General features: G+C 37.8%; 1 protein-coding gene across 5 annotated transcripts in view; it reads right to left on the reverse strand.

The window, feature by feature from the left end:
• Positions 1 to 2,573: 2,573 nt before the first annotated feature.
• Positions 2,574 to 14,191, reverse strand: part of LOC117327856 (tubby-related protein 3-like) — a 76,549-nt gene continuing 64,931 nt past the window's right edge. For 2 of the 5 annotated variants that reach the window (XM_033885062.1, XM_033885060.1), the window contains 6 exons: positions 13,851 to 14,060; positions 13,161 to 13,373; positions 12,709 to 12,807; positions 10,463 to 10,550; positions 7,523 to 7,606; positions 2,574 to 7,212 (listed from right to left, as the gene is read on the reverse strand). In XM_033885062.1, the coding sequence (XP_033740953.1) occupies positions 7,079 to 7,212; positions 7,523 to 7,606; positions 10,463 to 10,550; positions 12,709 to 12,807; positions 13,161 to 13,373; positions 13,851 to 14,060 (828 nt within the window). In that variant the 3' untranslated portion in view covers positions 2,574 to 7,078. The remainder of the gene's footprint in view (positions 7,213 to 7,522; positions 7,607 to 10,462; positions 10,551 to 12,708; positions 12,808 to 13,160; positions 13,374 to 13,850; positions 14,061 to 14,191) is intronic. The other 3 variants (XM_033885063.1, XM_033885059.1, XR_004532742.1) reach the window with 2 other exon arrangements.

Here is a 14,191-nt window from a genome sequence, read left to right on the forward strand (position 1 = left end):
CGTCAAAGGTTACACTGGCACGGTATGTCCTCGTCAAAGGTTACACTGGCACGGTATGTCCTCGTCAAAGGGCACACTGGCACGGTATGTCCTCGTCAAAGGTTACACTGGCAAGGTATGTCCTCGTCAAAGGGCACACTGGCACGGTATGTCCTCGTCAAAGGTTACACTGGCACGGTATGTCCTCGTCAAAGGTTACACTGGCACGGTATGTCCTCGTCAAAGGTTACACTGGCACGGTATGTCCTCGTCAAAGGTTACACTGGCACGGTATGTCCTCGTCAAAGGTTACTCTGGCACGGTATGTCCTCGTCAAAGGTTACACTGGCACGGTATGTCCTCGTCAAAGGTTACACTGGCACGGTATGTCCTCGTCAAAGGTTACACTGGCACGGTATGTCCTCGTCAAAGGTTACACTGGCACGGAATGTCCTCGTCAAAGGACACACGTACTGGCATAAATAAAAATTATGTTCCACCACAGGCACAGTGACATGACATGTTCTGTCACAGGCATACTGATATGACCTGTCCTGTCACACTCGATATACTGATACTTGAAATGACTTTTGTACATTTTCGTATGCCAAGCCTTACTCAGAGTGGGAATGCTCAACACCAAGGCCATTCTTGGCCCCATCATCTCTCAATTACAGCTATCACTCTACCATAGCTCTGAACCCGATAGAAACAAAGGGAAGTAACTCTGATAGATCAGAATGCTTCAAGACTAAAAGTAAAGAATGTAAATGAAGACTTTTTTGTTTAGACTGAAAGGAAGAGATAATGGTCCCAAATTTAGCTGCCTCATATGATTAAGATGATATTACCAAGGTGTATTAAAGGGCTGAGAAATAAAAGAAAACTAGGTTGTTCTTAACAAGTGTTGTACTTTAATCAAGACAAACTGTGAATGCAGGCGACAACAAAACACATACTAATAATTTTTTTCTCGATTCCATAAAATATATATATCCATTCATACATAAGTTATAGTGATATACAGAATCATACAATACATAATATACATTTGATATAATTATCAAATTTGTGACATGTACAGACTGGCATGTAATATATATTTGGACGGCATACCTTGTTCAGCTGATACTACAGGAGAGGCATTTTGGAATGTAGCATTGGGAACACTGCCTGATGGGGCGAGTTGTCAACACGAGGTCAGACATTCCTCGTGTTCCCATTATTATTCTCTTTTCTCATTGTAATATCTTCACTTCTAATCTAGGTTAAACTTAAGATTTTTTCAGAGTTTCACTCTGACTTCCAACAAAAATTACTGTAGTCATTCACACATTCTTTTCATAATTTTTTTCAAATTCTAATCTATATAGCACTCAACTACTGAATGATTACTTTCTGCACTTCTATTTCAATTTCATATCACCCAAAAGTCAAGTCATCAACTATTAATCTATTGTGCGCGATATGAAATTACTGAAATCTTGTTACTTTTGAAGTATTTGTTTTGAAATATCATAAATATCCATATAATTATTTCCTACTAAATGAAAAACTAATAAGACATATTAGCCAAATATCCCTTTAACCACCAAAATAAGTGTGACACTGATGTCAGTTAAATATAAAATTAAGTAAAAGTGTATTGGTGGGATGAAAAAAATATATGTGTGCTTATCTGTTAGAAACATTATATGTGTATTTAACTCACAACCAGGAATGATAATACAAAAATATGGTGGTATGAAGCACACTGATAATGTACAACGCCTGAGAAAAAAGTACGAAAAAGTGCTGATTTCGGTGGTTAATTTATGTTTGTGACCAAAAATATATTGAATTATGTCAGTATAATGAAAATGAAACTAAACATAGTGTAAATTTTTAGATAACTATATATGGTATTATGATATGTCGCCAAAGATGTTGACCCTATGTATCAGCTGAACGCACTTCTTTTCACCAAAGTGTAAATAAAACAAAACAAAAAACGTCTGTCATATGATTGAGGTAATTCAAAAACAAAGCGATAAAAAAGCAATAAGCCAGAGAACTAAGACTAATGGTTGGATACAAGTCACCTCTGTACAACAACATAATACTAATGTGGACCCAGAAGTCTGTGTTAAATACTGATTTACTTTTCTAGTGTTTTATCTAAAACCAAGAGGTCCCTGTCAATCAATCATGATGCCATTCTCATTTACTAGATACTATATTCTGTTTTTCAGTAAGACAAAAGCGTATGTCCTGTTACCCATTGGTACTGGACTTAAAGACTTATAATCAGTTCTAAAAGTTATGAATGTGCTACTAATTAAGAATATTGTGTTGTACATATTTGATATACATACTAGATAGTTTGTTATATGATACTACATACCATGTATGTATAAACAGTTATTTCTGTGTATTTGTCTGTATCAGCGTTGTATTTGTATAATGTCTATGACACATTTATGATAGAAAAACATGAAAAATAATTCATTGGTCAAAATATATAGTATCTGCTCAGATACCAGTTTTACAGTCATCCTCCATTTTACATACATGTAGCAGTAAAACAAAATTGCTCAGCAAAGCTGTTTTTAAAAAAAAAAAATTACATTTGTATTGTCAAATGACAGAAAACCTGAATTGTTTGGTCAGTGATAGAATTCCTGGTGGCATTACAACATGGTATTTGTACAACTTCAAGAGAAATAGCGTTTGGAACAATCAGTTTATATATACTGTAATTTCATGAAAGATTGGACTTTTTCAGGATTTTTTCATGCAATATACACAGGTTAAAATTTCCTTGATTTATCAAGTTTGTTGTAAATCCCTCCATCCTGTTACCTCTTTATCAACATCATGCATTGCTAGCTTTAAGTAACTAAGGATTTCTTGAAATGTCCATTTTTGTTACAATGCTGGTGAATGGAAATGCTTATGAAATCATATATTAAATAAAATAATTATTAGCACTTAAAAAATTAAGATAATATATGAGCCTCATATATATTTATGAAACTCATAGAATACAAACAACTCTCATTATGACAAGTCTATTCAAGGGTCATCAATCCTCATGTCCACTAACAAACTATGTACATAAATTAATATTTGGAACGTTTCACCGCGGTAGGCACACGACATCTCGTACAATTATCACATTTTACAATATTGCATTTCAAGGGGGAAAAAAAATAAAAATTGAAAAAAAAACATATCAGCTTTGCAAATTCATATCCTCTCATCAAGAAAAACTTCAACTTGTCACATCAAAGATGATAAACTCTTTCAATTCTCTCACCTTCATCTTAAAATTAAAAATGGAGAGAGGCGATCGAGTTATCTACTACTTTTAACCAAACCATACGCTTGCATTTATCAGCTAGTAGGTCAAACAACAATTACAGAACATTTGATATTTACAACTCATTAAGACATTTAATTGAAATCATGTGACATGGACAACCCATCAAATGGCAATAAATAATGATTCAAAACAACCAATGCTAGTAGCCTAGCAACCAAGCAGTAACCAAGTAATCAACAAAATGCACTCTTGCCCATCTGTCATAAATAGATAAGAAACCACGATCCATTCTCACAGTGTGTTTAACAGAAGACAGATATATCAAGCAAAAATATTTTTCATTCTCAAAATCACAACCTTTTACCAAGTGAAATCATTTTTTCTTCTAGCAAGGAAATATAGGGTAGAAAAATGGTTTTGTTTTGGCAATTCTTTATCTTGATGTGTATGTTTTTGGTATTTTTTTAAAACTTCCTTACCGTTTTCTGGACTTGTCAATGAAAAAACTACTTTTAATGGTAGAAATAGATTTTTTTTTAAATTTTTTTTTTTTTTATAAAATTCAGCTTTATGTGCCAGATAAATTTAACCTGTGTTGGACAACATTATTATCCAACATCTTAACTTACATTTCTGACAGATATTCTTTTATAAGATTTCTATCTTAAAAAGTCTCTGAAAATCAGATTTATTCCTACCAATTTACCTATGTATCATTTGAATATAACTGTACTATGTAGACACGAACTGCCCCTGGTCGAACACTGTAAGTCAACACTCTAACAAGAATTAACACTATAACCTCTACCTTGGATGTGGACATCACAGATAATATGACTATTGGTCTGATGAAACAAAAGATGTTACAGATGAACGACCTTTAATGATATCACTTCCACATCTTTATAAAACTGCTCAGTGCTTCAAACTTTTATATTTCATTGAAAAATATTAAAGCCACTCAAATTTACAATTTACAAGAGATACACATATACATGTTTGCAATGTGATCAGACTCCTCTCACTTAAAAAGAGCAATCTGGTCATCATCACCACCATCATAAAATCAAATTAAATTATGAAGATAAAAAAATAAGAGCACAGACAGAAGGAGACAAGAATTTTTGCTGGAAATGCAATTTTCCAAAACTCAATCACAAAAATATAATCCAGTTTAAACCTGTTGGCAGGATTGTGCAGGGTTCATATAAAGAATTCCTTTAAATAACAGAATCAACATTCTACACCTCTGATCAAATTACACACATACTGTCTGAAAATAAAATGATCAGTGTACATGGGAAACACTTATGATGAGTGTGATGCATTAGATCCTTCCTAAATTGGTCCGAAGGCTGTACCTTATGTCAATGTGAATGTGGGATGCCTAAAACCTGACATTCACAAAAAACATTTAGGGCATTAGCCACTCCTTAAACCTGACATTCACAAATATCTAGGACATTAGTCACACTTAAAACCTGATGTTCACAAATATTTAGGACATTAGCCACACCTAAAACCTGGTGTTCAAATATGGAACATTTAACAGGTTTGCATTCTACATTCTCATTAAAAAAATAACAGGATTAATGTCATCATCTAACTGGTAACTTTCTGATCTAACAAAATGAAGATAAGTGAATATGAAAGCTCTCAGTCTTCAACACCATGATGTCTAGTTGTGTTTCTCATTGTAGTCAAACATTACAATCCATTCACAAAAACAAAGTGATATGATTTATATTATGAATTATTTATGTACATATTAATGATAGCTTGTTTACACAGGAGGAAAATTGTGTAAAATCATCCAAATTTCACAAGACCAATTAATAAAAAAAGTTTTATAAATGATGAAGATTAGGATAGGTAAATGGCTACATAGGCCAGTTGAAATATGTTCCAGTCCACACTGATTCCAATGAATTATGTTACACTGAAATAAAATTGTTCACAATGACAACCGTAACCCGTCATTAACCAGCCAAATAATAAAATGGCAGGGCAACAGGTATACCTTACACCAGACACAAAATTACAACCTTCTACTCTCAAAATAATTCTCGACCTTTTTGTCAAAACAAAATTAAAATCTTTTACCCACCACATGCATTCCCTTGTAAACAATCTTTGGCGTTCATATCAATATGAATATTTACATTCCCAATGATGAACTTTCTAAAATGACATGCCTTGGCATCAGAACAGTATCTTGGAAACCACCTACCAGGTTTGTTAGTACTCGAAGGTTAATTCTAGCTGGACACCAGGACTGGTCTGGTGATGTCACCAATACTAGGATTCCAGGACTGGTCTGGTGATGTCACCAATACTAGGATACCAGGACTGGTCTGGTGATGTCACCAATACTAGGATACCAGGACTGGTCTGGTAATGTCACCAATACTAGGATACCGGGACTGGTCTGGTGATGTCACCAATACTAGGATACCAGGACCGGTCTGGTGATGTCACCAATACTAGGATACCAGGACTGGTCTGGTGATGTAACCAATACTAGGATACCAGGACTGGTCTGGTAATGTCACCAATACTAGGATACCAGGACTGGTCTGGTAATGTCACCAATACTAGGATACCAGGACTGGTCTGGTGATGTCACCAATACTAGGATACCGGGACTGGTCTGGTGATGTCACCAATACTAGGATACCGGGACCGGTCTGGTGATGTCACCAATACTAGGATTCCAGGACTGGTCTGGTAATGTCACCAATACCAGGATACCGGGACTGGTCTGGTGATGTCACCAATACCAGGATACCGGGACTGGTCTGGTGATGTCACCAATACTAGGATACCGGGACTGGTCTGGTGATGTCACCAATACTAGGATACCAGGACTGGTCTGGTGATGTCACCAATACCAGGATACCGGGACTGGTCTGGTGATGTCACCAATACTAGGATACCGGGACTGGTCTGGTGATGTCACCAATACCAGGATACCGGGACTGGTCTGGTGATGTCACCAATACTAGGATACCGGGACCGGTCTGGTGATGTCACCAATACTAGGATACCAGGACCGGTCTGGTAATGTCACCAATACTAGGATACCAGGACTGGTCTGGTAATGTCACCAATACAAGGATACCAGGACCGGTCTGGTGATGTCACCAATACTAGGATACCAGGACCGGTCTGGTAATGTCACCAATACTAGGATACCAGGACTGGTCTGGTGATGTCACCAATACTAGGATACCGGGACTGGTCTGGTGATGTCACCAATACTAGATATAGCAGAGTAGTAAAGTATAGAGCACTATTGTCAATGTGGTGTGTGCTTTTTGATGTGAAATTACAACAGAAATGACTATCTTCCTAAACAATTAATTAATCTACTTGTGTTTGAACCACCAAACATGGAAAATATACCATTTGTATTTAATTACTTTATTTCTACCATTTATGCTTAATAATGTTAAAAAACATGTTTAACTTAAATGAACATGTACAGCTCCTAATTCTGTGTATCTGCCAACACGATTAGATACTTGTCCACAACATTGCATGCCCTAGCCCACTAGGTAGTATTGAATACCCCACTAACAGCATCACAAATGCAACTAAAGAGGTTTCCTAAGAGTTACCTCCCTTACACTGTACTACAGGTCTTCATTTGGTGTCAAAGGGTTTGTGAATTAGCTCCCTTCTCTAATCTGCTGGCATCACATGTAGTGATTTTGAGCTATGACGGAGTGCGATGAATTCAGTTAAATATCACATATTTGAAACTGAACAACATGTGGTTTTACGAGTTTGCTATCACTCGCACGCTAATTTACTGTCAAAACTGGAAAGGGCTATGCCAAAGGCCTGAACAGCACAAAGTGGGTAGTTAAAATCCAGAGTAAACACATCCTCTGCCACACGACCAAACTGCATCACAATGTAGTCAACTGGAAAAGAAAAAAGAAATTATCTAAGCTCTATTGCCTTTTCGTTTCCGTGGTAATTCAAGAAATATCATATTTCTGAAGTTATCTTGACTGATTTGGGAGATATATGGTACTCCAGAAATGTTGAAATCAGTGAAATTTACTTTTACTTTCCATGGTAAACATAAAATATTGAAACTGATAAATTGGTCCATAGGCAAAGATACAACTAGACCAAATGATTGACAGAAAGTTTTGTAAACATATCTTAAACAGTGTTGGAGATATGCTAAGAGAGCTTTGAAAAAACTCTAAAATTCTGTAAACTTACCATCATTATCGTGGACTATTTGGAAATTTTTCACAGAAGCTTGTGTTACCCGTCCATGAAAGTTCAGCACATAGGATTGTGTTTCTGAAATTAAAAAAAAATTTGATCATCTGTAATTGTAACTTGTCACTTCAGTCACAAACTAATGGTGGTGCTAGACTTGCTGTGACATGTACAAATGTCTGCCAAACCAGGACTTTTAGTGTAGTAAGTATGGTATAAACTAGATTGCTAACACATTGAAGGGTACTATACTAAGGCTGTTTTATAACAGTGGTACATAATGATTATTCAATGATTACTGCTAAGCAATACATGTGCTTATTTAAGAAGAAAAATTATACATCATATACTTCCCATCTGAAACTGTTCCATATGGCAGCCCTAACATACCCCAGCTCATGCATGAATATAGTATCGTTCCGATTAATCAATTTAATCAATGATTAGTCGTTTTACCTATGATTTCTATGATCAATCATGTGGTTTGTCTATGACATGGAAATTTTCAAGATTTACAGCCGACTTCAACAATTAATAAATGAACAATATCACAGGTGAATTGAAATAAAAATGCATTAAAACAATATCTTAACAAGAGATCCCAGAGGGATCTTGGCGCCCACCATTGAATGATCTTTATAGGTTCCATGTCAGATTGATCTTTTCTCTACTTTTCCCTTCCTCTAAGTCTTATATTACTAATCTGTGTAAATTCAGAAACAGCCCTCTAGTACTTTTCAAACAAGGGGAACCTATATATAAAATTTAAGATTTAGCGATAATGGCTGTCTGTCGGCCATGTTGTTTTCCGATTGGTCCCAAAATGCAATACCAGGGACCATGGGGAACCTACATATGAAATTTGAGAAAAATCCCTTCAGTACCTTCTGTACAATAGCGATAACAAACTTCAATTTTCAAAATACAAGATGGCTGCCTGTCAGCCAGGTTGTTTTCTGACTGGTCTCAAAATCCAATATGCATAACTAGGCACAGAGGGCAACCTACAAATGAAATTCAGAAAGATCCTTTCAGCAATTTCTGATAAATAGCGATAACAATCTTCAATTGTCAAAATCCAAGATGGCTGCCTGTCGGCCATGTTGTTTTTCGATTGGTCTCAAAATGCAATATGCATAACTACGCACTGAGGGAAACCTACATATGAAATTTGAGAAAGATCCATTCAGTACTTTCTCAGAAATAGCGATAACAAACTTCAATTGTCAAAATCCAAGATGGCTGCCTGTCGGCCATGTTGTTTTCAGATTGGTCTCAAAATGCAATATGCATAACTAAGCACCGAGGGAAACCTACATATGAAATTTCAGAAAGATCCCTTCATAAGTTTCTGAGAAATAGCGATAACAAACTTCAATTGTCAAAATCCAAGATGGCTGCCTGTCGGCCATGTTGTTTTCCGATTAGTCTCAAAATGCAATATGCATAACTAGGCACCAAGGGGAACCTACATATGAAATTTCAGAAAGATCCCTTCATTAGTTTCTGAGAAATAGCGATAACAAACTTCAATTGTCAAAATCCAAGATGGCTGCCTGTCGGCCATGTTGTTTTCCAATTGGTCTCAAAATGCAATATGCCTAACTAGGCACCAAGAGGAACCTTCATATGAAATTTGAGAAAGATCCCTTCAGTGCTTTCTCAGAAATAGCGATAACAAACTTCAATTGTCAAAATCCAAGATGGCTGCCTGTCGGCCATGTTGTTTTCCGATTAGTCTCAAAATTCAATATGCATAAGTAGGCACTGAGGGGGACCTACATATAAAATTTCAGAAAGATCCCCTTATTAGTTTCTGAGAAATAGCGATAACAAACTTCAATTGTCAAAATCCAAGATGGCTGCCTGTCGGCCATGTTGTTTTCAGATTGGTCTCAAAATGCAATATGCATAACTAGGCACCAAGGGGAACCTACATATGAAATTTCAGAAAGATCCCCTCAATAGTTTCTGAGAAATAGCGATAACAAACTTCAATTGTCAAAATCCAAGATGGCTGCCTGTCGGCCATGTTGTTTTCAGATTGGTCTCAAAATGCAATATGCATAACTAGGCACCAAGGGGAACCTACATATGAAATTTCAGAAAGATCCCCTCCATAGTTTCTGAGAAATAGCGATAACAAACTTCATTTGTCAAAATCCAAGATGGCTGCCTGTCGGCCATGTTGTTTTCAGATTGGTCTCAAAATGCAATATGCATAACTAGGCACCAAGGGGAACCTACATATGAAATTTCAGAAAGATCCCCTCAATAGTTTCTGAGAAATAGCGATAACAAACTTCAATTGTCAAAATCCAAGATGGCTGCCTGTCGGCCATGTTGTTTTCAGATTGGTCTCAAAATGCAATATGCATAACTAGGCACCAAGGGGAACCTAAATATGAAATTTCAGAAAGATCCCTTCAGTAATTTCTGAGAAATAGCGATAACAAGAATTGTTTACGGACGGAGGGACGGACGGACGGACGGAGGGACGGACGGACGGACGGACGGACGGACGACGGACCACGGACGCAGGGCGATTTGAATAGCCCACCATCTGATGATGGTGGGCTAAAAACATAGCTAGATGTCTAAAACATATCCACAACATTTTCCCCTATTTTGGTTAATATTTTTGCAGATATTTCCCTTTCTGTTCATGATCAATTAATAATCGATCATCGAGTTTAAGAAATGGTGATGATCAATTATGAAATTGATTCCCAATACAACATACATAACTAATTGACAAAAGCCGAGTGTAACAGCCAATTCACTCCCTTTCTTCCTCCTCCAGGGGAAAAAACTAATTTGTTAGGGAAAGAAGTGGCTAACTGTTAACATACCAGTGTGATCATGAGCTTATACTTGTAGAATCTGATCAAAGGGAGGCAATTCATACAACACTTTCAAAAATTTGCTTGTATTTACCATCATTCCACACAGGAGTTTTGTTGTGTAACTCCAGAATGTTCTCCATATTCTTCCTCTTCCATCTGTCGATAAGGCCATCATTATCCTGTCGTGCAACAAAACACAGTTAATTTTGTATATACAACATGCAGTTGATAAAAATATTTCAAACACCTTACTTTTATCTGAATCAATTAATCTGACAAACAGTTTTGCAAGAGATTAAATTTGGGCAAATTGACTACATTGCAATGTAATTATACGCTGTTTGCTTCCATTAACTCAAACAAACATGTGTACAAACAACATAAGGACACCATCTGATATAAACCACACAGATTAGATTGGCTAGCATTACATATACTGTGGGGTACTTTTAGTGTTCATCAGAATTTCTAATTATCTTCACTCCAACATACTTTTATTTTATTTTCTTCAATGAAGTCATTGATCAGCCTACTGTTGACATCTCTGTATCATAAAAGATATAAAGATGATTGACAGATAATTGCAAGGTACGGTGAGGGTGACAGCTCCCTGTAAGCAGTTTTCAAATGTCAATGAAACCGAAGGGTCGACCCTTGCTACTCCTCACAGGTGAGAGACACTAAGGGTCGACCCTTGCTACTCCTAACAGGTCAGAGACACTAAGGGTCAACCCTTGATACTCCTAACAGGTCAGAGACACTAAGGGTCGACCCTTGATACTCCTAACAGGTCAGACACACTAAGGGTCGACCCTTGATACTCCTAACAAGTCAGAGACACTAAGGGTCGACCCCTTCTACTCCTAACAGGTCAGAGACACTAAGGGTCGACCTTGATACTCCTAACAGGTCAGAGACACTAAGGGTCGACCCTTGATACTCCTAACAAGTCAGAGACACTAGTCAACCCTTGCTACTCTTAACAGGTCAGAGACACTAAGGGTCGACCCCTTCTACTCCTAACAGGTCAGAGAGACTAAGGGTCGACCCTTGCTACTCCTAACAGGTCAAAGACACTAAGGGTCGACCTTGATACTCCTAACAGGTCAGAGACACTAAGAGTCGACCCTTGATACTCCTAACAGGTCGGAGAAAATAAGGGTTGACCCTTGCTACTCCTAACAGGTCAGAGACACTAAGGGTCGACCCTTGATACTCCTAACAGGTCAGAGACACTAAGGGTCGACCCTTGCTACTCTTAACAGGTCAGAGACACTAAGGGTCGACCCTTGCTACTCCTAACAGGTCAGAGACACTAAGGGTCTACCCTTGCTACTCCTAACAGGTCAGAGACACTAAGGGTCGACCCTTGATACTCCTAACAGGTCAGAGACACTAAGGGTTGACCCTTGCTACTCCTAACAGGTCAGACACACTAAGGGTCGACCCTTGCTACTCCTAACAGGTCAGAGACACTACGGGTCGACCCCTGCTACTCCTAACAGGTCAGACACACTAAGGGTCGACCCTTGATACTCCTAACAGGTCAGAGACACTAAGGGTCAACCCTTGATACCCCTAACAGGTCAGAGACACTACGGGTCGACCCCTGCTACTCCTAACAGGTCAGACACACTAAGGGTCGACCCTTGATACTCCTAACAGGTCAGAGACACTAAGGGTTGACCTTTGATACTCCTAACAGGTCAGAGACACTAAGGGTCGACCCTTGATACTCCTAACAGGTCAGACACACTAAGGGTTGACCCCTTCTACTCCTAACAGGTCAGACACACTAAGGGTCGACCCTTGATACTCCTAACAGGTCAGAGACACTAAGGATCGACCCTTGATACTCCTAAAAGGTCAGAGACACTAAGGGTCGACCCTTGCTACTCCTAACAGGTCAGACACACTAAGGGTCGACCTTTGATACTCCTAACAGGTCAGAGACACTAAGGGTCGACCCTTGATACTCCTAACAGGTCAGAGACACTAAGGGTCGACCCTTGCTACTCCTAACAGGTCAGACACACTAAGGGTCGACCCTTGATACTCCTAACAGGTCAGAGACACTAAGGGTCGACCCCTTCTACTCCTAACAGGTCAGACACACTAAGGGTCGACCCTTGATACCCCTAACAGGTCAGAGACACTAAGGGTTGACCCTTGCTACTCCTAACAGGTCAGAGACACTAAGGGTCGACCCTTGATACTCCTAACAGGTCAGACACACTAAGGGTCGACCTTTGATACTCCTAACAGGTCAGAGACACTAAGGGTCGACCCTTGATACTCCTAACAGGTCAGAAACACTAAGAGAAGTGTATGACTTACTGATCGCGGCTTGATGTCTACTCTCTCGTGGTCAAGGTTCATGCCTGGGATAATAATGGTCATCTTTCTTGGTCCTTTGAATCCCAACACATTCGTTTCCTGAAATTAATTTTTTTATAATTATGTGTCAAGATTCTTTATTTGCAACCTGTATTATCAGAATACTTTTAATCCTGGAATTAATTATAAAAATATTCACAACAAAAACATTAAAACCCTACCGATAACCAGTGTGTCACACTGAATGTGAGAAATACGGATTTCTGTGTACAAATCTTCAGCTGATTTAAATATTATTGATAACTAATTAATTATTAACTGAAATTGAATACCACCCAATTTACTGGACTAACAAACACATGTCCTTGTATATGTAATAGACTTAGTTATCCCCACAGAATGTCCAACATATCTGTTGTTTATGGCACCACACCTGGCTACCCTATACTTACATAGACGACTCCAATCAGTTCCTTTCTTGCATTCTCATAGTTCTGTTTTGGGTTGTCCCCATTGTCAAACAGGGTAAAGTGTGTTCCAAGTAAGTTTGACCGCAACTTTCCGACATATGCCTCTCCGCCTCGCGACAGATCTGTTGGGTCCGTAGATATTAGGTAGTTGGATGTCTTACTCTTCTTTCTTTTTCTACCCGCTAATAAAAATATCTGAAATCAAGCAAGAACAAAATCCTATAAAACCTCATTTGGTGATGTTTCAATAAAGTTATTCTATAGAATTCCAGCTCAAAACTCTTACACTATATGCTTTTGCTGTGACATACATACTTCCCGATATGTTGTCCTGTTACTGTTGTGATTTTAATAGGATTAAAGGCAGAATATGTTAAATAAAGAAAATAGAGGATCGTCTTACAAGTTTCAATTTCATACTCTACAAGATTTATGAAATTAATGTTATTTAACAAGCCTATAACTACAAATAACAATGCTGGCATCATCAGTGTTTTGACAGGTAGCAATTCAAAAGTTTGATATTCATACATCCATTCAAGCTCTATAAATTAAGACTTGGCAAAAGCTTGAGAACCATTAAAACATATCAAAAGGAAAAAAACATCGATATCATACACATTAATAGAAAATATCCATGTAAGTTTTCAGTTTTCTGACAGCTCCACTCACCTTTTTTCCGTCCTCCCTCTCTACATGTAGATAGTAGGTCGGATAGATCCCACGGTCCACACCTTTTTTGTCCCTAGTAATGCGACATTTTACTGTTTGACCCTGTGGGGCTGGTTTGAACACAAAAGCATCAAGGTTCTCTGTAATGTCTGGAGTGAGAGTACGCCCCATGGCCCCTTGAACCTCGTCTCCATCATCATCCAAATCATTCTAAAACAAATTCAGACCCATATAAATATTATGGATTGTGTTTTTATCTTAACTGTAATTGCATTTATTATATGTATTTCTATACATACCAGTACATGCAATGCATATCTACATCCATCTTTGTTAGACAA

The sequence above is a fragment of the Pecten maximus genome, chromosome 5 (assembly GCF_902652985.1).
Source record: "Pecten maximus chromosome 5, xPecMax1.1, whole genome shotgun sequence".
NCBI lineage: Eukaryota > Metazoa > Mollusca > Bivalvia > Pectinida > Pectinidae > Pecten > Pecten maximus.